Source organism: Notolabrus celidotus, chromosome 19, assembly GCF_009762535.1.
Source record: "Notolabrus celidotus isolate fNotCel1 chromosome 19, fNotCel1.pri, whole genome shotgun sequence".
In the NCBI taxonomy this organism is placed as follows: domain Eukaryota; kingdom Metazoa; phylum Chordata; class Actinopteri; order Labriformes; family Labridae; genus Notolabrus; species Notolabrus celidotus.
In genome coordinates this window covers 9259789-9283174 of record NC_048290.1, presented here as the reverse complement: position 1 = coordinate 9283174, position 23386 = coordinate 9259789, and the positions used below count along the sequence as shown (strand labels likewise).

Here is a 23386-nt window from a genome sequence, read left to right as displayed (position 1 = left end):
CAGACAGGGATATGTCCGGACATGCACGCTTTATGCTTTCTAAGAAGTGTCTGGCTCTCACTATCAGTGACTCACTGTCACACACTGTTACACACTTCCTCACTCAGAAAGCAGACATCAACCCCCTCTAACCCTTTTGCCCTGACACACACACAAACAGAGAGACACTTCACAGACGCGCATTATTAAGGCAGTGGACGCTCTATGGCTTGGGAACCAATGTCACATCATATTACATTCAGGGTATTTCAGAGGTTAAACTGTCATAGCTGTTGGCAGCTGTTGGGTTTTTTGTAATCATATGGAGCAGTTGACACAAGGGCTACTTTTAGGTTCACATCACTAAAGATTTGAAAACAGTGATTGATAAATCAGATGAGTAGATAAAGACACTATGGGGACAAACTGATGAAGGGAGCCAAGATTATGACAGTGGAAACTGGCAAACTAAATATTGTTTTGCCTTGATAACAAGTTCAGAAAAAAAGTACTGCTAAAAAATAAATGTCAAAAGTTTTCCAGAATTCAGAATTGTAGCACCTCATAAAGTCAAATGATCCAGTTTTTGAAGTTAGCATAGTGTTTTTCCAATTACAAATTTCGATCCACTAGGGGTGCAAATGTTATCATAAATTATCCAACAGTTACTTCCAAGTAGTTACTTCATCAGACAGTATTGGCATTCCATGAGTGGTGATATATAGCATAACGACAATGGGATTTTTATTTTACCTTGTATAAAATAACAGCAGTGATTCTGAGTGATGACATCGTCTTGTAAAACACAGGTTAATAAAACAGTTCTTTATTATTGAGCAGAAAAAAGTGTCCTCAACTCATGGGAAAATAAAGCAGGAGTAGAGATCAAAGTCAGCACAGAACTTCCTCAGCTGGTGCAACCCCTAAAATCACAGAGTCCAAACTACATCCTGAATTCAAAATCCCGTCCTACATAGGCTACGTTTGAACATACACAGAGCCGGTGCAACATATTGCTGTTGCACAAGAGCAATATCACACTCCCATGCTGTTATACTCAATATCCACACTGCTGTAATTACCTATGACACTTTCCCTGCCCCCTTTGCCAATGAACAGATCACAACCGTGTCAATATAGAGTACAACAGCATTTCCGTTGATGTGATATTGCTGAAGTATCTTCACAGTTATAGGGCTGTATACTTTCAAAATGTAAATCTTTCTTTTTTCTTCTTTATTAGATAAAACAGCTGAAGAGAGACAGGGGAATGTAGAGAACAGAGATGGGGGAAGACATGCAGCAAGGGGTTGTGGCCAAGGGTCGAACCAGCAACCACTGCAATGAGGATTGCATCCTCTGTACATGGGGATACAAGCTTAAACCGCTAAGCCAAACCGGCGCCCCTGTTTATGTTTAACTTGTGAGCCCTGGCATTTTTGCCACAGTTTGCAACAAACATTGAAATGCAACACAAGAGAGTGTCTTTGTGCACTCTGTTGTGTTACACATTATGTAACAAGTGTGGAGAAGGAGTACTTTTTGTTGTGGGACAGTTATCCTTGTTTGAACCTTCCCTGGACTTGGAGCCTTGCAGAAAATGACTTCTGCGTTGTTTAATATCAGGCAGACAAACCCTGTGTGGGTTGTATAAACCAGCTATTCGTGACACTACATTTCACCTTCACTTCTAATTATATCTAAGATCTCTGCAGACATGAAACATTACGTATGTTCCATATATTGCAAAAGCATATGACCATTATTCTATAAGGGAGCCTCCATCTGCAAAGTAACATGCACACTTTTCCACATCTGATGGCGCACATAGACATCCTGAACCTTTCACTTCCATTTATGCACACACTGCTGTTTTCAATCAAGCCAGGAACCTCCCTTGTGAATGTCACTAACCACATGCAATTCTCCTAACTATCTTGGGTGGTTTCCACCCCACCCAACCTCTCTTACCCCCTCCCTGAATCCATATCCATGTGTGTTTTCTCCTTTTTTATACTTGCTTTTTTTCATGCAGCTCTTTCTCCAAGGCATAGAGTGGTCAAGATTTATGACAGGTACTCAAGCTCTCTGACCATGGGAGTGTTTCCAAGTCAAGTGGTGTGAGGACACAGCCCACAAATCCTTAGATAACAGGTGCCATGTGTATGCATGAGGGCTGATAAATGCATGGAGACACCTGCATAGTTACGCAAGTGCAAATGTTAAGCTGTTGTTCTGTATATTCTAATTTAAGATTCTATCCAATAAAATAATAATAATAAACTAATACTTAAGCATGATGTATGTAAAGGTTTATAGTTTGCCAGAATGTTTTTTGGAAGTTAGAGAGTGCTGGACACATGCGCCATCACATCAGGAAACAGCAGCTGCAGTATCCAGTGAGTAGCTGGCCCGAGCACAGTTAACAGGGAATGGGGAGCTGCCACAAACAGGGACCCCTTCCAAGAGGGAAAATAGAGCACAGTTTACACACACAGCATGTTAGACAAGCCCAGACTTGCCCCTGGTACACACACTATAGCCTGTGTGAAGGCAAGGCTCAGTGATGTTGGAATCCATAGAGCATCCACACACAGAGACACAAACAGGCAGGCAAGCATTCTAACAAGGTGTCACAACCTGAGGAAGAGACAGAAATTAGGCTTTACAATGAATTCTACTTCTTTGTTTTGAGCAGTGGGTTATTTTTGTGTATTTTGATTTTGTTATGCAGGTGTCTGCCAGTCCATGATTTGGTCATGGGAGAACAAGTCTCTCCAGCTTTGAATCGGTGGTGAATGATGACTCATTGCATACACATACACACGCATAGTGCTCTACCAAGTCAGTGCAGAGTAATGCTCTAAGTAAGATACTTTTCAAGTTAGGTTTGGTGCAAGCACTTGGTAAAAAAGAGGTTCTGTAATGCATGGGTTTGCAAGGACTGATGCTAACACCTGTATGTGTTTGTGCACATGAAAACTTTTAATAATGTACTACTTTTGGGACTTATGCTCACTTTTCAATGGCTAAAAAATGGATGAATTCACCATTGTATTACATTTGTATGCATTATAATTCCTAAACATAGCATTAAAAGTTTTTTTTTTTATCATAAGTGTAGCTATCAAAGCCTATAACCAACATTTCATTGTTATTGCTGGAATTAAAGTTAGAAAGCCACTAAGTCATACATTGCCCTACATTCTCAAGTCACTCGACAAACTACTCTTCAGATAAATTTATTTCACATGTAAATATGTCCGCAAAGCTGTCATGATGTCTCCCCAAAAAACATATGAAGAGTTCATTTGCAAAAACAGATAATTCACTTTTAAAAAGTTTAAAAATGCTTCAAAAAAGATATTTTTTCTATTACTAGCTTTAGGTATTATCAATCAACTGAAGTTGCGTGGCTTTGACTAAGTCAAAACGACATTAATAATAAGAGGTATCTTAAAAATGTAACCTTCCATTGAACTTTTACACGAGCCGATAGCTTACCTTGGTTTAGGCGTTAACTTGGCAACACATAAAGCATAGGCAGGGATAAACTTGTTAGCGTAGCAGCATTAAGGAAACAAAAAGCCCCAAATGCAGCACGCTCTTAAAGCAATAGGCTGCTTGGTAATAAGGCTGGCAGAGGATTGCTGCATTCAAAGAGAACATCTGCTGTTGTAAATAAGTAGATGTGTAGTCCTAATGCAATAAAAAAATGTCCTGAATTCAGGACACAGTGTTACAGAAATCCCCACATTTAAAATTTTGTGCTACACTGGGGATATTTGTCTGAACACAACCTTGTGAGACATGGTGTCTCATATAATTGTTTTTGACTTTAAAAGTACATTGAATTAAATATTTATTAGAAAGTGCGTCATATGGGAGAACAACAGCTTGCATAAAGAGTATTCAGAGCAGCACAGATGGGACGCCAACTATTTTTATAGCATAAATACCTCACAATAGATAAACAAAGGAGATAAAAACGGCTTTTCCCCCTTAAATTTCACTTATTTCAGCATTTACTGTACTTAAATCCCCCTAAACTGTAATATAAAACGGGGGGATTTACAACTAAGACATGATCTTTAACCCAAGTTTTTTTGGGGGTCATATGGGAATTGTACCATACAGCACCATCCAGTGGGAAGTGACCTCTCTGATCCTTCCATGTTGTCCCACGACCCAAGTGTCATGAATCCAGTGAGTCATTTGCATATTTTAAGGATGAGTCAGTCTCTCAATTTTTTGCATATTTGATAATTGACTCAGAAAATAGAGAAAAAGTCAAACTCCAAATCAGGTAAAGTGCAATAGTGAACTCATAGCTTATTAGAATCAAGAATGCTAATATATATTCTCAATTACTATGCAAATATTCTATAAGACAAATGTGAAACAAGTAGCATTAAAAGTGCTTAGTACAATAAATGCATGCAAAAAGATTGTATGCTGTACCTTCAGCCTCTCGGGGGGACCAGTGTCCAGAGGGGGCACATGGTCTTGGGGACGAGGAATTGGAGGCATACTGCAGCAGAACTCTCCCCTCAGTGCATTTATCACACACTGATCCCACTTCTCTAGGAAACCAACAGACAGGCACAGCAACCAACTTAGATACAGGCCAAATATGTAACATTAAGTCAACAGAAGTTACAGTTATGACAGCAAGGTAACATTAAATTCATTTGTATAACAGTTGGTGCTTCAAATACTTGGCTCACTTTAAGGGGTTGATGTCAGTAAGAAAATGATACACTGTTAAATCACATTATCATCGCTGGAGCTCAAGCAATAATAAATCTCAATCAGCTTTATTAGCATACACACCATCACCTGATTGGTAACCTATGTAGCTCATTTCACCTGTCGTAAAAGTGTCCAGATATGGGCGGAAACCATTCCAGGGTGATGGAATTATGGTGCTGCTCAACCACTTGGGGCGCCATGGGCACTGGAGGAGGTTTGGAAGCGGGTTGCCAGGTCTGGTAGATGAGATCCAGGTAGCAGTGCATCCTCGCCACCTGGTTCAGTGTGAAGGAGTCTGTACAGGCATCATCTGCAGGTGACACAGGTAGTAAAGGGGGAGCAAATGATTGCATCTCTTCATAAAAAGCACTATCTTTCCATATTTTACCTATGACAACAACAAATGACACCCCACTGTGTTTTCCAACTAAATGTCTTGGCTAAATTCCACACCTGTTTCAGTGTGCACACAGACTCAGCCAATTCTTCTTGTATCACTTGTGTGTGTCAGTTCTTGCATGTATTACTGTAAGGAGATGCTCTTAGTAGCAAACCACGTGAAAGCTGCATCTCACCTGCATAACTCATGTAGTTGTTAAATGGCGTGTGCGTGAATTGCCGACAGCCGCAGGTTTCGTTGCCCGGTTCGGGGTCGTGGCAGCCTTTGTATTTTGGCGTGGGGTTGGTGTCCGCGCAAAGATCTCCAGTCTCCATCGAAGGCTCGGTCTCCAAACAGGCATCATTACACGACTCAGTCTCAGATATACCTCGAAACACGTGGTAAAGTCCGAGACTGTGGCCGATCTCATGGACCATGGTGTCGGTGTGACCGAATGTGCCGTAGAAAGAAGGGTTCAGAACAATTCCACCTGAGAAAAAAATTACAGAAAACTCAGATTGTGCATTACTAATGGGCCTCCTCAGCTTCATTATCACCTCTTCCTCTGTTAGAGCTGTGACTAAGACAGAAACTGCTTGGGGCTTGACCTGCAAGTACTCCAAATCAACTACCTAGCGTCGTAGCATGTGAGTGTTCCTGCATGCACATATTGTATGTATGTGTGTGTGTATTTATTGTCTTCTACCCAAATGTGTGAGAGCCTCTTTGTCCCAGGGCCAAGTGGCAACCCCAGCCAGGTCTTCATCAGAGGAATTGGCAAAGAAGACGTTCAGGTGAGTTGAGCCATCCAAATGTAGAATCTCTTTCAGCTCTTTTATATCCAAAAAGGCTCTGGGAAAAAGAAGAAAAGGAGAAACAAAGAGCATTTGCATTGATTTAATTTCATTGCAATGAGGATAGTCTCTTCCCAATGAATGGAGATTTCACCATGGCAAGTTTTACAAATAACAACATGGTTTCCTAGCAAGAGAGGGCTTGTGTAGCTTCATCTTCCATGAAACAGTGCTCAAAATTAGGTCCCGGTTGGATTAAAATATCTCTAAATCAACATTTCTGTCGTCAGTGCACTTTGTATTGGCAAACACATCCTGCAGTTTAACTATCCCCAATTATCGATGTTTCCTTTTGACTCATTTTAACAACTGTCTGTCTGTGATTTTGCACCTGTAATGTGGTTACAACTGCTGTCACGAAGGTGAAACGACTGTGAATCAACCTGGTATCAATTTGACCTCTCAAGCTATTTCTTCACCTCCCATGCAATTAAGACTGACAGTCCCTGATCACTCACACTTGTGTAGTCGCAGGAGATTACAGACTGTTTTTGTTGTTGATGTTGTTGTCTAGGAAGTGCAGGAGGCAAACAAACAGCACAACACCCCAAATATGTCGTTCTGGGCGTTAAGTTCTTTTTTGAGTTTTGAGGAGACGTGGAATGCCAAGCCGCAATGTTTTTGTGTGGATGATGATGTCAGATGTTTTATGCTGGAAGACAGAGAATCATAACCACTGAAGTATTTTTTGTATCATTTTGTCTGTTTTTGACAGTCCCTTTGAGAGTGCTCCTTTTTCATTCTGACATCCAGGAAGAGAGGTCATGGCAAGTCACATCACGTGAGCACTAAACAGGTGCTGGTGGAGATAAATACATTGCAGCTGTGAGACTTAAAGCTCCTGTGAGGAACTTTGCTTGAGACTATTTTTGTGCCCCCTTTGGACAAAGTAATACTTCTTACCGCTTTGCTTATTTTTTCCTTTGCATGTGTAAGAAGTGTTAGACTTGTTGTGTTTTTTTCAATAGTGTCCTGCAAGGCATATCATCTGGCACCTACCCCCTTGCAGCAGTTACAGGCATTAAAAATGTCCATATTGAAAATGTCAGACCTGTTGTTGATGGTCTCACTGGAGGTCATAAAGACACATCATTGCAAGTATTTGTCTGTTCCATATCCAGATAAAAACTCCTCACGGGAGCTTTAAAGTAATCCAGGGATTTTTGAGTGTGTCATATTGTGACATTGCTTTTTGTAGCTGTGTTTTTTTATGTTCCTTATGGTTGCACGGCAGTCAAATAACAACTCTTTCTCCTGTTTGAAAAAAGGATTCCTGATTTGCCAACTTTAGCGCCTGTTCTATTACATAACTAAATCATCACCCTTGCCCTAAATCTATTGAATGATCCATTACACTGATTAGGAAGTGTTTCATTGGACATGGGATAAAGCTACCGTGTGGAACCCTGCAAGCAAGGCTGGTTCTGTTTCCCCTTGTTTAGTCTCTATCTGTCACACAAAATGTGCTTTTTTCATCTCCTTGCATCTCAGAGCTGCCTGACTCATTCATGCCAAACTGGGACTTCAATTAATTGTTCAGCTATTCGGATGTCCCCCTATCCATGACATAATGTTTTGTCTCAGTCCTGGGAATACTAACAGCAGCGCTAATGGCTGCAATCATTCAACACGATGAGATATCTTTCCAGCAGTGAAACTGTCATTCAATTTATGAACACATCAAACAAGTTTTTTCTCTATGAGCCTGGCTGGTGGTCCTGGCAAACAGCATCAACATGCTCAGTCATCTCTTGGAAGAGTCAATAATGTGTTGCACATGCTGATGTGATGGTTTATCTTTTCTTTTGGCTGACGAAATAGATACGCAGTGGATACAAAAACGGGAGTTTATCAGAAGGTAAATGAAGTGACAATGAAAACAGGTCATATTTGAATCAATCCCACTATGTTACTTGATAAATGTACTTTTTCACTATATATATATGTATATATATGTTTTATTAACTGTGACATAAGGTACATATGGGAAGATTCAGAATATGTAATGTACCATAGGCACCAAAGATCCATTTCTTGAATTACCTGACCAGCGGAGAGAACCAAAGTCTTACTCTGGTTACATTTCAAACCTTTGAAACATCAAAACGTCCTTTTTTGCTGCATCATTTTGTAAGAGTGATTGCGATGCTTTGTCTTTGATAGTGAACCTCACACTTGTCCTACTTAGGTGAACTCGAGTAAATAGACGGATAAAAGCAAAAGAAATTCAAAGACTTGTACCGTTTTGAAGTATGTAATCCTGGAGTGTGCTATTTATATTTGCTCTTCCACTCAACAGCTGACTCAAAATAAAGGTATTTACACTGTGTATTGAATTGCTTTGTGAAGTTGTGGGGTGGTGTAAGGTGTATCTTTCCACTAGACAAAGACATTTGATTTGATTGCGCACAAGCGAAGGGAGTGAGGTTTTTACTGGCAGTGTATGAAGGTAGAGTTCACTTTGTAACGTTTTACATCTGGGCCTGCTACCATTTCAGAAATGTTTTTCAAATGTGTGCCAAGATAAGGAACTTACATGCAGCACAACTTCAATTGATCAAGCCTGGAGGTGGGAATCTCAGGGTAACTCAAGATACGATTCAGTACAATACAATATCATTTGGTACGATGTGATATGATACTATATGATACAATAAGGTACAATACGGTACATTAAGTTAAGATATGATAATTAATGCTATCAGTGCTACCGCTAGGAGTCATTAAGAAGTAACACTAAGTGATTTGGAAGCCAAATCTGTTTAGGCCTTATTATTTTCAAATAAAAAAATGTATATTTGGTGCAAGCAATATGGTAACTGGGCTATATCGCACGAGCCAGGATGATGATATCTTGCCATTTTGATATCTTGTCCGATCCCAGTTATGGCAAAATCAACATCTTTAAATTACAGTTCATGTGAAAGGTTTTTTTTTAAAACTACTTATAATCATAAAGTTATATAAGTAAGAGTTTAGATTTAAAAGACTGAATGCATTAACAGACCTAAATAGAAAATCTTGTGGGTACTGAGACACCCTCTGAAATTCATTTAAAAAGCCCTTAAAATGAGGCCAGCTGATCTAAAGTGCTCCATTTTCCTTATTTAATAGTGAATTCAATAGTGTATTATACTTCTACATTTGAAAAGCAAATTTCTGAATAAATCATTAACATTTGAGTGTAAAACCCAGCGGTCTCATAGCATATGTTCAATGTAGCCTAAAGGAAGCTACTTTAAAGTCAGTAACACAGTTTGGAAAGACTTTACACCAGTGATATAGTTCTCCCTCTGTGACAGGCCTGCTTAGGTTACCACCAATGCACTATTCATACACAGAATGTTTCATAACATCTCCACAACCCATGCTGGACAAATCTGTCTGCCTCAAATCAGAAGTTGGATTAGGAGCTGCTTAGCAAAGATGCAGTGTTCCCTCAAAACAGACGTTTTGAATAAAGGGTTCAGTGTAGCAAACACTTTCTTGAAGCCCATGCAGGAGCAACTGGGGGCACTCTCTAGGGCCAGGTCTAAGAAGAAAGGGAGTGAGAGAGAGAACAGATAATATAGGGTCTCTTGTCCTAATAATTTCAGGAATTTCATTATTTCCTTTGAAAATATTTGTCTAGAGTTTTTGGACATGCATGACGGGGAAAGGGGTCACAGGGGTTTGATGTAAAAATGATTGAGTCAGCGGTGAGTATGAACAGAAATTCTACCGTAGGGTCAAAACTGAACTAGTCACAGTTGATTTATTTGAACGCCTTACATAAACACAATGCACATCTCATGCTTAGTCGATGCACTGGGGAACTCTAGGATCAAAAGCAGACGGTATCATATATGTGTGTAGGAAAGTGTTGTAGTACTCAAGTCCAGGATCAGAACTTAGGTCTGATTCGAGTCCTGATTTTCAAGACTTGTGACTCGACTTGGACTCGAGCAGTGATGACTGAGACTTGGAATTGAACCCAGACTTGAGCATGAATGCATTTAATCTATTTATTAATAGAGACTGTCATGTTGTTGTTTTTGTTTTCTCTTGTGTAAAACCCTGATAAACAAGGGCTGGCCCAAGTGTTCACTTTCATGCCAGTGACGTGACAACTTGGGGAGCAACATTTCTTGCCTGGAAGCCCAAAAAAAAGTACCATGAAACTGTAAGACCTTACAGCAAATGCAAACAAGAGCAGTGCAACAAGTTTTTTACGTAAAAGAAGCATCATGGAAAGTAAGGGAGATGCTAAAGCTACCTAGACTGACTGTTAGCAATTCCTAGCTAATAGTAAGTCTCTAAAGTGACTCAACCACTGGATCCATAATGTTTGATTAGTTGCAATTCTGATTAATATCCGGTGAGTTGCAGGTATTTTTGAGTTTATTAGACACCTGCAGTGATCCCACCAAAGTAGAACAATGAACGATGTGAACTTACGCACAACGCAGAGTGCTGTAACTTCAATGATCATTTAAATCAGACATGCTGACAGGATCAGAAAGTAAGGTGATAGGGGTTCAAGTCAGAATTGACTTGGACTTGTGACTAGACTCGGACTCAAGGTTTGGTGACCCAACGACAACCCTGGTATGTGTGTAGTTTCAAATTTGTTATTGTGACACACTAACTTTCACTGGGGTAAAGATTTGGTGGAAGCTTTGGTTTGTTTTCACCCAAGGCAGCCAATTCCCAATGACGTAATCGTGAGGGTGTTTGAAGTCAGAACAGTGTGCACCTTTCAAACACTCTTTCTATCTGTCTGTCCACATCTTACTCAAACCTCCTTGCCAAAAAACTTTTACCCCGCTTTACCCCGCCCTCTGTGCTCTCTCCCCTTCTCACACACCCCTCAACTATTTCCCCATCCCATAGCCCCTGTTCCCCTCTCTTGCCTCTCATCATACATTTTTTCAGCTGAGATGAGCCACTGGGGAAGAACAGGATTTTCCATGCATTTAACCACACTACTTTTCAGACATGTCCTAGGAAGAAAAACTTTTAAAGACCCTACAGAGAAAGAAAATAAGAGGCAGAGAGAGAGAGAGAGCAGGAGAAGAGGTAAGGTGAAACTAAGGATTGTCTAAATTCAAGCCTCACTGCAGGGCATCTGTTAGAGATCAAGAGGTGTGCGAGGAAGCACAAACTGCCATGTTAATGCTTTTATATCTGATGCATATTAAATGGGGATTATGACTTCTTCCATTTACACCCATATATAATTCATAAAAGCCCATAAATTTGCTTTGTGTACATATGTCTGAGGCGACATGGTGTGAAAGCTGGGGTTTGCTGGCATGGCAATTACGGTCTCACAGCCAAGAACACTTTTGAAATTGGAGGGGGGCCGTCAGCTCCCCCTGTCATCAAGTCAGTCAACACCACAGCCCTTAAACCCATCATTCATCTCTGTCTTTATTACTATACTTGCACTCTCCCCTTTTTAACCTTCCAGCCTTCTTTTCTCATTAATATTTTCACTTCCAAGGAAGACACATGCAGGGGAAATTTGCCATCTGGATTCCAGAGATCTTGGAGATGCACTGAATAGACAACTGGACGGTCCGTATGATACCCAACTTTTCCAGGCAAATTCTTGATTGAGTTGTTTGGTGGACACTGTCTCTTTGTGAACCTCTTAATTAGCCTTTCTTTACCTATAGACCATGACATCATCGGCATAGCATTATCAGTCGAATTCCCTGATCTGTCATATGTTCGCATTCTCCTTTTTGACCTTCCAACTTGCCTGATTATTCCTTCCCTTCCATGGAAGACACATGAATAAGAGCTATGTCAACACTTGCCTTTGATAGATCTTAGTGTGACTGCTTATTGCTGAGACCAGAATTGGAAAAGGAGTATCTGGAGACATACAGTTTGAACAGTTGGATGGGAAAACGGATCCCCCAATTCCAATCTTAAATACAAATTCTTGATTAAACTCTCTTAGTTTGTGAACCCTATCATGAGCATCCCTTGACTTCAGACCTCAAGAATAGTTGAATTCCCTGGTGTGTCATGTGTTTGAAGGACCACCTACAGTATCTGGCAACATATATTCCCATCAAAGCCAGATGCAATCCTTCCTGCTGCCTTTGGGCCCAAGTACAGCCCCTCCTAACTGCAATTCCGCCTCTGACTCCAGAGCACCAGAGAGACCTCTATCACCCCCCTCGAGAGCACAGGTGAAACCTCCACAACAGGTGCTTTTATAAGTGTGCTGTGGCTTTAAAAGGGAAGTGCAAAGTCCTGGTATTTACGCCCAAGCACTCCATTATGTTTTATGGGACGGGGGCTTAAGGTTTAGACGACCAACTGTAAAACACCCAAGTCAAGGGCCCTGAAGATTAGCTCCCCGCTCCGAGCTGGAATACTACAGGGAGAGGGAGGGAAGGGAAGAGAAAAGAGTGGTCCATCCATTAACCTGCCACAGCGAGAGGTATTGACTCGGGAAGGGGAGGGACATAGAGGCCAAGGAAAAACAGATGACCTGTTAGCCTCCAATAGTAAGCGGAGAACTTAATTTCCCAAAAACATACTGAGGCTGAAATGATCCTTTTATGCACCTTGCAAAGTTTGTGTGTCAATCTTTCTGGAGCATTTAAATGCAAGGTTCTTACAAAAACTTTCAGACTCTTATGAGTTCTGCTCAGATAACACATGGATCTTCCATGTAAAGTCTATGGCAATTTTTTTTTTTCATTCTTCTTCTACAAAATGTAAATTTACATTGTTCCAATTACAGCCACAATCCTGAAAGTCCCAGGCTTGAGACACTGAATGGTCAGCAGTACAATAAGTGCTGTCTGATAACATCAAATACCACCAAAACCATAAGAAGTGTCAAAACTAAAAACAATGCAAAAAGGTTTCCCTCAGCCAGATATGGAGGAAGGGATAAAGGGGGCGTTATTATCGATGGTATTTTAAGAGCAGAGACTGTTACCGGACCACAGAGTTGCCCGAGTCCTGTGTAAGCCAGACTTTTAAAAAACGCTACATGTAAGTGGTAACAGGCGCAGATGCTGCGGAAATAAATGCAGGACCTAACAACCATTGTTCCCCAGCATACGCAGTACATTGTTCACCCAGGATTCCATAATTAAGGAGGAATGTCTAACTGTTTGTAGTGCAGCTCTCTGCGAGTCTCCCCAGACATACCATAATCAAAGCAAAATAAGCAAGCACTTGAGGAGATTACATCTATTTTTCGTCCTCTTTCCATTTGTCTATCTGTCACTGTCTTGCTGGTAACCTAAGTCGGTCCTTCGATGCCCACAGGGAGGTCTGAACATTGTAACAGCAAGCAATTTGCCAATGGCTGACGTCTAAATGAAGTCCTTTGCCCACCGCTTGATGAATGAGCTTCTAATGATGACTAAGCTGGAAGGGATTTGGTAGGAATTGAAAGATGGAAGCAAAAGGCAAACCCACCTGCTTTTCCCCTCTCATGTTGTTAATTAGATGTCATTATTTAGCTATTTAGCAGTCATTTTAAACAACAGGGTAGTGCCAAGCAGACAATGCTTCCAGCTCAACTGTGATTGAAAACAGTCTGGTTTCCCTGATTCCTCCTATCAGAAGTACCCAAACAATCCCACACACTCCGTCGACTCCCTTTTCTCTCTTTCCCCTGTCCCCACTTGACAGTGGCATGAAATACTGACAAACATCTGAATTTCAGTCATTTCTGTCTCTCTCTCTGGCGTAACCATAAAGACCTCCTGCATTGTCCACAAAAATGTCTCAGTCTACTGTGTCGAGTTTCAGTTGTACCAAGAATCAAACAATCCTGCTATTGGGGGTCTGGCATAAGCCTTATTACAGCAAATTCCAGAGATTTGTTCTCCTTGCCAGCTTTTACTCATCAACTACAAGCCACAATGAGATAACCACAAAAACAAAAACTTGCATGCATTCATGAAGGCCTGTGTATTCTCCTAAAGTAGCTACATGAAACCGCATAATCTCTTGCTTCATGCACGGTACACCTAAGAGATTTCGCACTGCTGGTATTCACGTGCAAGTGAAGTGAACCTTCTCCAATGTTTTTTTCTTGGGAAAATTCTTCCAGGCACCCACGTTTAGGGAGCTATACCTGCATCCCCAGGAAACATGTCTTTCAGTGGTTTCCTGGAGAGAGCAGTAGAGCTTTGAAACTGTTTCCATCACTACACGCAAACGGCATACTGGACTCTCTTTCTGACCTCTAATTGCCCTTATACTCTGTTTAAATTCCTCTTTAAACTAATAAACTTCTTCTCCAATCAAGCCGGCTTAATTAAGACCACTTGGTATAAGAGACACAGAGTAGTGGAGGGTGGGGAAAGTTGTTGAAAAATTGATACGAAAATGAGCGGTCTGGCCTGCACATTTGCTTCCAGTAAAGTCATCCAGTTGCGTTTGTTTTGCCCCGCTTAAGTGTGGAACACTGATTGAACCAGGCCAAGGCTAGATTGGACGAGCTGTTCCCTGAGGATTTCCCAGGCCACACAGGCTGGGAATTATGTTACACTCAGCCTCAGCCCAAATGGTCAGGAAACAGTAGGACTAGACATTAAAACCTCTCTTCAGGGAAACGTGTATGGAAAGATTTGTTATTTGATTGACTTTAGGCACCAGGGTGTAGGGTCTGTTTACTAAAATTATTTAGTCATGCCAACCCAAGAGGACAGTCAGGGCTTTTAGTCTTCTGTTTGTCAAACAACAACTTAATAGGATTTACTGGAAACATGATTACTTACAAAATTTCAAGAAAGTGATCTTACTTGTGTGGAGAAGAGCGGTTGAAGCACGTCTTGGTCACGTCCGTCACATTGGGATTACAGCAGTCGCCGAGGTCATAGGAGAAGTTTTCCACGTTACATTCAGGATCACAAACACCATTCCCCTGCTTGTGCTCAGGACAACGGCCCCGGTGCCCGGACATACATTCACCTGCATCATAGCCTGTCAGCGGATGGTTGCATTCTGGGTCGCACTTATCATCCCCAACTTTGCTGATATCACAGTTGGCGAGAATCAACCGGTTTCGAAGGGAGGAATTGGTCACATTGTGAATGCTAAGCTCCCATGTGATGTTGTAAGGGCTGAAGGCATCATTCAGCTGCTGGTGCTGCAGGCTAATCTGGTGGTCTGATACAGTTGGCTTCATCCGCTCATCATCCCAAATATTTATGACTCGATACCTTATTTTCTTGGGCCGACGGAAGGTCCAAAGCTGGTTGTAGTTTTTGATGACCTCAACATTGTCACAGACAGTTTGACCACAAGTTGGTGGCTCCAGTTTTGTGTCCAATAATTCCTCTGAATTTCCTACTCCACCACCACTGAGAAACCCTAATCGTCCAATTCCTCCTTGCTCAGGCTGAGGAAAGCTACCATCTTTGACAGTCAGCCACTTCCGGCCTGGGTGTTCGAATGTTTCACGAATAACCAGCTGAGGTAGATCTAGGGGGTCCTCCCGGCCCTGCATATCCCTGATAATATGCCTCTGCCCTCGGGCCTGCCTCCATAGACCCACTCTCTCCACTGCCCCCCTGTAATTGTGATTCAGTGCATTTCCCCCAATCATCAGTACTTTGCACTTTTTGGTCAAGGGACTGAAGACGTCTCCTGATTGCTCCCGACTGACGGCAACTTGGGCGCCATTGACGAAGAGCTTCATGTACACGCCATCATAGGTAACTGCCACATGTGCCCATTGGTTTGGAACGTAGCGAGCATTGGAGTGGATGGAGGTCACTTTGTGAGCACGATCAGTTTTGAGGGAGAAGAAGAAGCGGGGGTCACGATTCCCTTGGTCACTGACAGCCTGGATGCCCAGCAGCCAGCCTCTGTCACTGGAGGCGTAGAAACATTTGTCGTAAAGGCCTGGAGAGAGAATGAAGAAAGTCAATTAATATTTCTTTGCCTGTGTGAATGTGGTGATTTGAAAGAAAAATAAACTGATTATTAATATAATTGTTCATCTGTCACCTTTCAGAGAGTCGACGCTGGTTACTTTAAGTTATATAATCTTGTCTTTCAATTTGTCATTTTTTGTGATCTTCACAATTCACATCCATATGGTCCTTAACGCTAACTTCATTTTATTTTTTTGTTGGGAAATAAGCTAAAAAGAGTTCAATTGTTACATTTTGAACACTCCAGGTCATTCTGGAATGTTCTGAAAAGTTTTATTTCCCAAAAGAGATTCAAACTGTAATGGAGATAAGGGATCATATGTTGTAGTATGATATATTTTGAAATCTATGCACATGCCGTCCTGGAAATTGGGTTGAAGTGCATGTTTAACCAAGGGAGACCCCATGGAAATCTCCCTGTATAGGGTTTTCGTGAACACTGAGCGCATTTAAAAGCTGTTCGTGTAAATGTCCCTTGCCGGTGGGGTAGCCAGAAAAGGCTAGTTTTCTGTTTTTGTAGAGGCACCAAAACACCTTTTTCCTGTTTCACTTGGACCGTGCATGTCAGCTTCAGCATGGTAATGTGTTTTCACTTCTTAGGGGATCTCTGAATGTTAACTGTTTGTTTGTTTTGCGCTTGTTGAGGTACGTGTGTGCCGGCACACAGCTTCATGTCTGTGCGTGTGTTCCTAAATGCATGTTCGTGACTATGTGCGTAAGCCCATACAGCCCGGTCAGAGTTTGTAGAGAATTCAAAGCACCTTGACACGTCTCACAAGGTCCATCTCAGCTTGTGAAAGTCAGTGTGTTCACAGGTGATTCTGAGGAGAGGGCAGGACTCCACACTTGCCACAAGAATTTACTCCCAGCAATTGCCAACATCCCTCCTAACCATGAGCTTTCAGGCAAGTACATCTATGCACGAAAAGACACTCACACCCACCTGACCTGCACACCCAGATCTTAGGTATGGAGGGTCCTTTACAGTAGCGCTTGATCTGTGCATTACATGCCTGTAAATACCCTCCATATTTGACTTTGGTAAGGTCTGAAATTATAAGCTGATCATCATAGTGATGATCACATCTTCTCCTTTACTCCTTGTCCGCTCAGATGTCTTTGTTCCCCATCGATTAGGAGGCTACCTAAGCCGGCAGTAAGTGGCGTGCAAATGGTGATTGCACGGACACGTTGCTAACTTTGACCTGTTTCTAATTAGATGCACACTCCAGTATGCATTCATTAACTGGGTGTTTCAATGGACTAATGTTCAAAGAGTGAGGGCTGGGTTCAGCGTCAAGGTCAGTCCTTTGGTGGATGACGTTTTCAGGCTTTCCACAACACTGGAAGGAAAAAGCCTTCCATCTGTCAGCTAGTGCACTCAAGGCTAAAAGGTGTGCTAAAATGCTCGTAGGGCTCCTAGTGTAAACAGCTGTCATAATTCTGCCATGCTCAATTAATCTAACACACTCCACTTTTCCAGACCCTGCACTGCAACTCCTCCAGCTCGCACAAACACACCTACACACACACGTACACATACTTACACAGACGTGCATGTGTACATTTTTATGGACAAATACACACACGAGCTCCCATCCAATTGAAAAGCTGAAGTACACATCTGTGTCCCCTCTGAAACAACACACACACGCAAAGGGATTTGCATGTGCACACGCTATGGTAGAGAGCTGTTCCTGTCAGGTTCAAAGGCAACCTTCCCTGCACTTGCCATTTGTCTTCTTCCAAGAAAAACACACTCAGGAAAAAAGAAAAAGTCAAAAAACACACATGCACACACAAAGAAAAATGTCACAAGGACTTGATAAAAAGCAGGGAGGAAGGGAACAATGAAGACTTGGTTTACTTTTCAGCTGATCTGGCTCTGAAAGGTCAAAGAAAGGCACTTTTCATATAGTCACATTGAAGTGACCGCCACAGAGGGGACAATGGAAAGTTCCATTAACATTTTGAAAACAAGTTATTGACTGTAAAAATATCATCACACTACAAAAAACACTTGACTGGAACCTTTTCACTCAGCTGTCAAATGTCACTCTGACTCAACAGTGCAGGGTTTGATAAATCTATCCATCAGCTGCACTTAAACAAGTTAACCAGTAAGACGACATAAATGAACACCTCTTCTTTTGCAGTGTAAGTTAATATGCAGAACTGCCACCACAGAAAAGCTCCCTCAGTACACTTTAGGACATATCAGTCAGGATTTGAGGTCTTCAAGAGCACTTTGCAAACACTCATGACAGCACAGCATGGCAATAAGTGCATGACCATGATAATGACTCAGATGAATAAGAAGACTGTGAAGATGTCTCTAGTTGACGCAGTGATTGTTGAGGATAAGTGTTACAATCAGTGCTAAACCCATCTTTGAACTCCAGCCACTTGCCAGGTAATTAGTCACGATCTGAAGACTTTCCATTTTCCTCTTAGAACTTGAAGTTGCTGCTTATTATGTCAGAACAGGGATAGGATACTCTTTTTGTGTGCATCACCACTCGACATGACAGCACCAAAATATGTCTATTATCGCAGCTACTATCTGCCACCGCCTGCAAATAATTGCCCCCAGCAGGTCATGGAAGAGAGCCTCCTCTTCCTTTGATGCGGGACAACCCAACATGACCCGGACACAGGTGCTAATAGAGCACAGCAAAGTTTGCATAACATTTAGACACAGAACCTGATGTTCTGATTGTGTGGGTGCATTGGTGCATTGGTGGATGGGAGTGCATGCAAGCAAGTGTGTGTATAGGTAATTTCTACAAATGCTTTTCAAAGCTGGGATCAATTCTAACCATATGCAATAGTCATCATGCGAAATTACAGTGCAGGAAACAATTTTTATCTGCAAATCTTGTGGTTCGACTTAGAGGGCTCACGTCAATCCACACTTGTGTTTGATAAAGATTTGATCCAGTCATCTGTGGAGCGGGAAGCAAGAGATATTCAGCCATGAAGTCCTCTTTTCACTCAGGAGTGGTCCTGCTTTACGTCTCTGGTGAACTTGTTCATCAAACCAGAAAGAGCATTTATAAGACCAACTTTAATAGTGCATTTAGATCATTTTCTCTCTCTTATTAATGAGGAGCTGATCAGCTACAATCCACTCATCCATTGTAATGGTTAACGCAACCTCTGCACCAACCAGAGGCTCTGTCTGCACTGATTTTGACGGGTGTTTGTGCAGTCGTGTGACCATCTCTTATCTTGCGCCTGGAATAATGATTTAACAGCATCAATCTAACACAAATGATGAACAGGATTGCACAGCCAACTTGTAGTCTCTGGTACCATGTGGTTGAAGGAACTCCAATGTAGACAATAAAACATAAACCGCTGCACACTGAAATGATTCTACTTTGACTTTATTGTGAGTGATCACCGCGTTTTGCTGGGCAAAGCTGAGGAAGCTACAGGTGAGATCCCTGACAATAAAGTCACAGTGAAGTCATTTCAGTGTGAAGCGAATGTATCCTTTAGCATCAATTTTAATATTGGATAGTACAGAAATGGACATGCAGTTTGAAATTTGTGTTTCATGTCAATTTCGGAAGTTTCATTTTTATTTGTACACATTTTATTTGGCGTACATGACACCAGAAAGGATGTCAGAAGACAACCAGCCTGCTCAGACAACCATAAATCCTCAAAACGCTGCCACTTTCATTCAACTTTTTCTAAAGCTGCCACAACATCTGGCACTTTAGGCACCAATAACCACAGAAAAAGCAATTTTTGCTGACTGTTTCTAAATAAAGACATTCTACAGAGTACAACATAAGTAGGAGTCACCAGAGTTGGTAAAGTAGTAGAGGCTTCAAGACTTAATTTTCATTACATTAGACATCATGCAACTGCAAGGTGAACTGAGTTCTAGAAGATGGAAACAGAGAAAGAGAGAAGTGGTGATGGTCAAAACAATACTGTTATAAAAAAAACAGCAGCTTCTGCAAACAACACTGTGCTGGGATCAAAACAAGGGGATGGAGCGTTTTTCAGAGGCACTAGGATTTTTGAGTTCTGAATTGGATTTAAAAGATTAGGCTTTATTGAATTTGTTCAGTCATCATATTTGTTCTCTTTAGGTCCCCCCTTTTTGGCTTGCAGGCGCCATGGGAGCAAATCTTAAAAATGGACACACAAGATTACACATGAATATTAATCTCTAGCAAGCACAAGTGGGGGGATGGGGAGGGGGTGGGGCGCCAAAACAACACCTGTAAAAGACAACGTTTTCAGATGTGAAAATCTGTATGAAGTGTTACGTTTCTGTCGGGATTGTGTGCCAGAGATGTTTATCAAACTCTCTGATCACCGTGGATGCCGTTTGTGTTGTTGTCATACAGGATTGCTTTCCACTGTGCAGATGTTCATGTTATTGTGTCCATCCTCTGTAAATCTAAGAGTCACTCAGGTCACAACAGACCCTCTCACCCCCTTCTCCTCCCCCCAGTTTGAGACTCTTACAAGGGATTGGTTTTACAGAGCTTGTCCCTGCCAACTGGCTTGAGCTACCTAAAAGTGTGCTGTATCTCCAAACACACACACACACACACACTCACTCACTCACATAAGTGATTATTTCTGCGTGTGTTGGAGGGGGTTTGAAGTCAGACAGAGGGAAAGTAAAGGAGCATGTAAATTTACTCATATGGTTCAGCAAAGTCCCCAAACGTGCAGGCAGGCTGGCATAAAGGCGGCTGAGGAGGACTGAGTTCAATTCAGTTCAGTTCAGTTCAAAGGCAGCCATCTGCACAAATACTGTAGCAGGCAATGACTTGTGTATGCAACGCTCCCTATCGGCAAGGAAAAGCAACCAAAAATTGTCCTATACTGTAATGCACAAAAAGCGCCATTGGTCAAAAAAGCAGATGATGCAGAACTGTTTTTAACACCTCTCTGGTGCTCTTTTACGCATGGCTGCAGGACAAAAAGGAGTGCGCGCAGATGTCAGCCATAAAGTGAGAAGCTTTCCTCTGACGACAGACATCTATTCAAGTGTGCCTCTGCAGTCAGGACAGATATACATCATCCTAATCTGATTGCGCCTTTTATAAACTCGCCGACCAACGCATGATTTCGCACAAGAGTCGTGCGCTTTGGAGAGACGCGCGACTTTCACACCACCACCAAAGCACAAACACAAGCAAGCAGTACATTTTCAGGCAAGAGAAGGGAAACCCTAGGTCTCTAACTCCTGTCCCGTAACTCCGGTAGCCAATCCAAAAGGTGTCGGTTTTAGGGGGGGACACTCATGCTTGCGGCTCGAGCTGCGTGCAGTGAGCGTCTCCACACACACACGCTCGCACGCACACACACCGCAAATCTCTCCCTAGCTTTGTGCCTGACGTGACGTGCTCGCTCACAAAGTTTTGGCCATTACATCATAGTTTTAAAATAGCCAAGACGGCTCGGAGAAATTACATTTTACGCACAGTGACATCAGCTGCCGGTCAAGTTGATGCGGTAGCCTGTATCTGCTGCCTGTATTCCTCAGTTGTGTCTTTATAAGATCATTAGGCTCATAAATCACATTTTTGAAGTGCGAAATGGGAGGAAATGCAGTGCGTAAAATGAAAAGCATATTGCAGCGATTTTTATCTGCAAGGTGGCCAACTTAAATGTGATCAAATCTTCAGTGACCCTGTGCTTGCACTACCTAAAATATCCGCTGTACTTTTTAGAGCATTACATCATTGTCTAGCCTGATAGATGAACTCATTTTCAACTCGCTGAAACTGCATGTTGCTTTGTTTGATTTGACTAAATGACACAAGGATGGAATAGTTCACGTGTGCATGTTTACTTCTCATTGAACTGGCTTTGGAGACACTCTAATAAAATGTTGACATAAAGAAGGAGGATGTGTAGACTATCCTACCTGCAATCACTGTGGGTGATCGTTGACCTCCCTCCGGTTTGATCCACATCTCAAGAGTGAAATTTCCTCGGGGTATCTCCACGCCGGGCTTCAGCCGTAGCTGGTCTCCTCTGCCGGTAAAATAGACAGCTTTCCCCCGGTCTGGAGAGTTTTCCTCCGCCTGAGATGAGCGCCGACGCTGCCGGAGCACCCGTCGCTCCAAGCCGGGCAAAGAGCGTTTGCCCCGGGGCAGACGTGTGGCACAAGCCCCTGGGATGGTGGCTTTCGCCTCCCTAATGCGCACTAACTCCCTCTTGGATCTCCCCTTTCTCCGGACTGTCCCACACTCTGATCCAAAACACAGGAGGAGAATCACCAGGCAAGACACCCAGGGAGATGTCCAAAGTTTCATTTTTCGGGAGAATTTTTTTTCTTAAATAAAAGAAAAAAAAATAAACAAAAAAAACGGAATAACTAGAAAAAAAATGTAAGTCCACAATGCTCTTTGGAATCCTCCCGAGTTTTTCCTTCTGTCTTTTTACAGCCGTAGAATGTCAAAGCGTTGAAACTGTCTAAATAAACCCATAAAGCTATGCTGTTTTCCCCTCTTTATATTGCTAAGCCACGACCCCCTCTCTTAAGCAAAACTACTCTGGAGACATTCAGGGGACACAGGAATATTTGATTCATGTGTGTGTTCCACGTTGCCTTTTCAATGGGTTCCCATTAAGCCAAAGGGATGACTAATAAGTAATCAATCAAGAGGGGGGTCCGGCCGATGCCCCCCTCATCCCCTCTGGACGGTGTAGGAGTTACTCGCAGAAATCCACAGTTGTCCGCCAAGCTCTTGTCACACCTTTTTGTTGTTTCCTTATCCTACCCGTAAAACAGCATAAGAAATGGCACATATTAAATCCCAAAGAAAAGTGACAACAAAGCGACCTCTCATATTTATTACAGAAAACAAAGAGGTAAATTGGGAGCAAAAAAATTAAAAAAGGAATCCAAACTTCCCCCTCTCCTGTGTGCCTGTACAAAAGTTGAAATGCACTATAATATGTGCTAAGGCGAATGAGAGAAAGAGGGGCAGAGAGCTGCAGAAGTAGTAACCATCGCGGTCCTCATTGATTGCCTGGAGCAGATACACTTGGAGGAGTCGTGGCTCGGCGTCCAGCTTTAGAGGCAGTTTTCCCTCTAAGTCTTTTTAAGAACAACTCATGTTTCAAATGTTCCGGGGCTGTGTGTATGTGTGTGTGTGAGTGAGTGTGCTTTTTTTTCAAAGTGGGAAGTCACACAGGTAGGCAACTCTCACTGACGGCAATTCTCTCTGTGGCACATAGTGATAGGATGGTGTTTACGGAGTTTTGAAAGGCGTATATGTATCCCTCTAGCGGTTACAATTTAAACAATCCAACACTTGCACCGAGTCCACAACACAGGAGCACAAGCAGACGGAGTGAGGACATGAGAAACTTACACTGATCCGTGTTGTTTTGTCGTTCCAATCCCGTCTGAAAGCACTCGTTTTCATGGAACTGATTTAGAAAGTCATGTAACACATAAACGCTTTGCAAAAAAAAAAAGGTGCAAAATGTGATTGAAAGAATAAACATTTTATTTTGAAACTAAAATT

At 42.1% G+C, this 23386-nt stretch overlaps 1 protein-coding gene across 1 annotated transcript in view; it reads right to left on the bottom strand.

The window, feature by feature from the left end:
- Nucleotides 1–23177, bottom strand: part of pappaa (pregnancy-associated plasma protein A, pappalysin 1a) — a 105008-nt gene extending 81831 nt beyond the window's left edge. The window contains exons 1-6 of the mRNA XM_034709161.1: nucleotides 21775–23177; nucleotides 14733–15837; nucleotides 5817–5962; nucleotides 5307–5600; nucleotides 4849–5041; nucleotides 4441–4562 (exon numbers count right to left, since the gene is read on the bottom strand). Coding sequence (XP_034565052.1) covers nucleotides 4441–4562; nucleotides 4849–5041; nucleotides 5307–5600; nucleotides 5817–5962; nucleotides 14733–15837; nucleotides 21775–22165 — 2251 coding nt within the window. The 5' untranslated portion in view covers nucleotides 22166–23177. The remainder of the gene's footprint in view (nucleotides 1–4440; nucleotides 4563–4848; nucleotides 5042–5306; nucleotides 5601–5816; nucleotides 5963–14732; nucleotides 15838–21774) is intronic.
- Nucleotides 23178–23386: the final 209 nt, after the last annotated feature.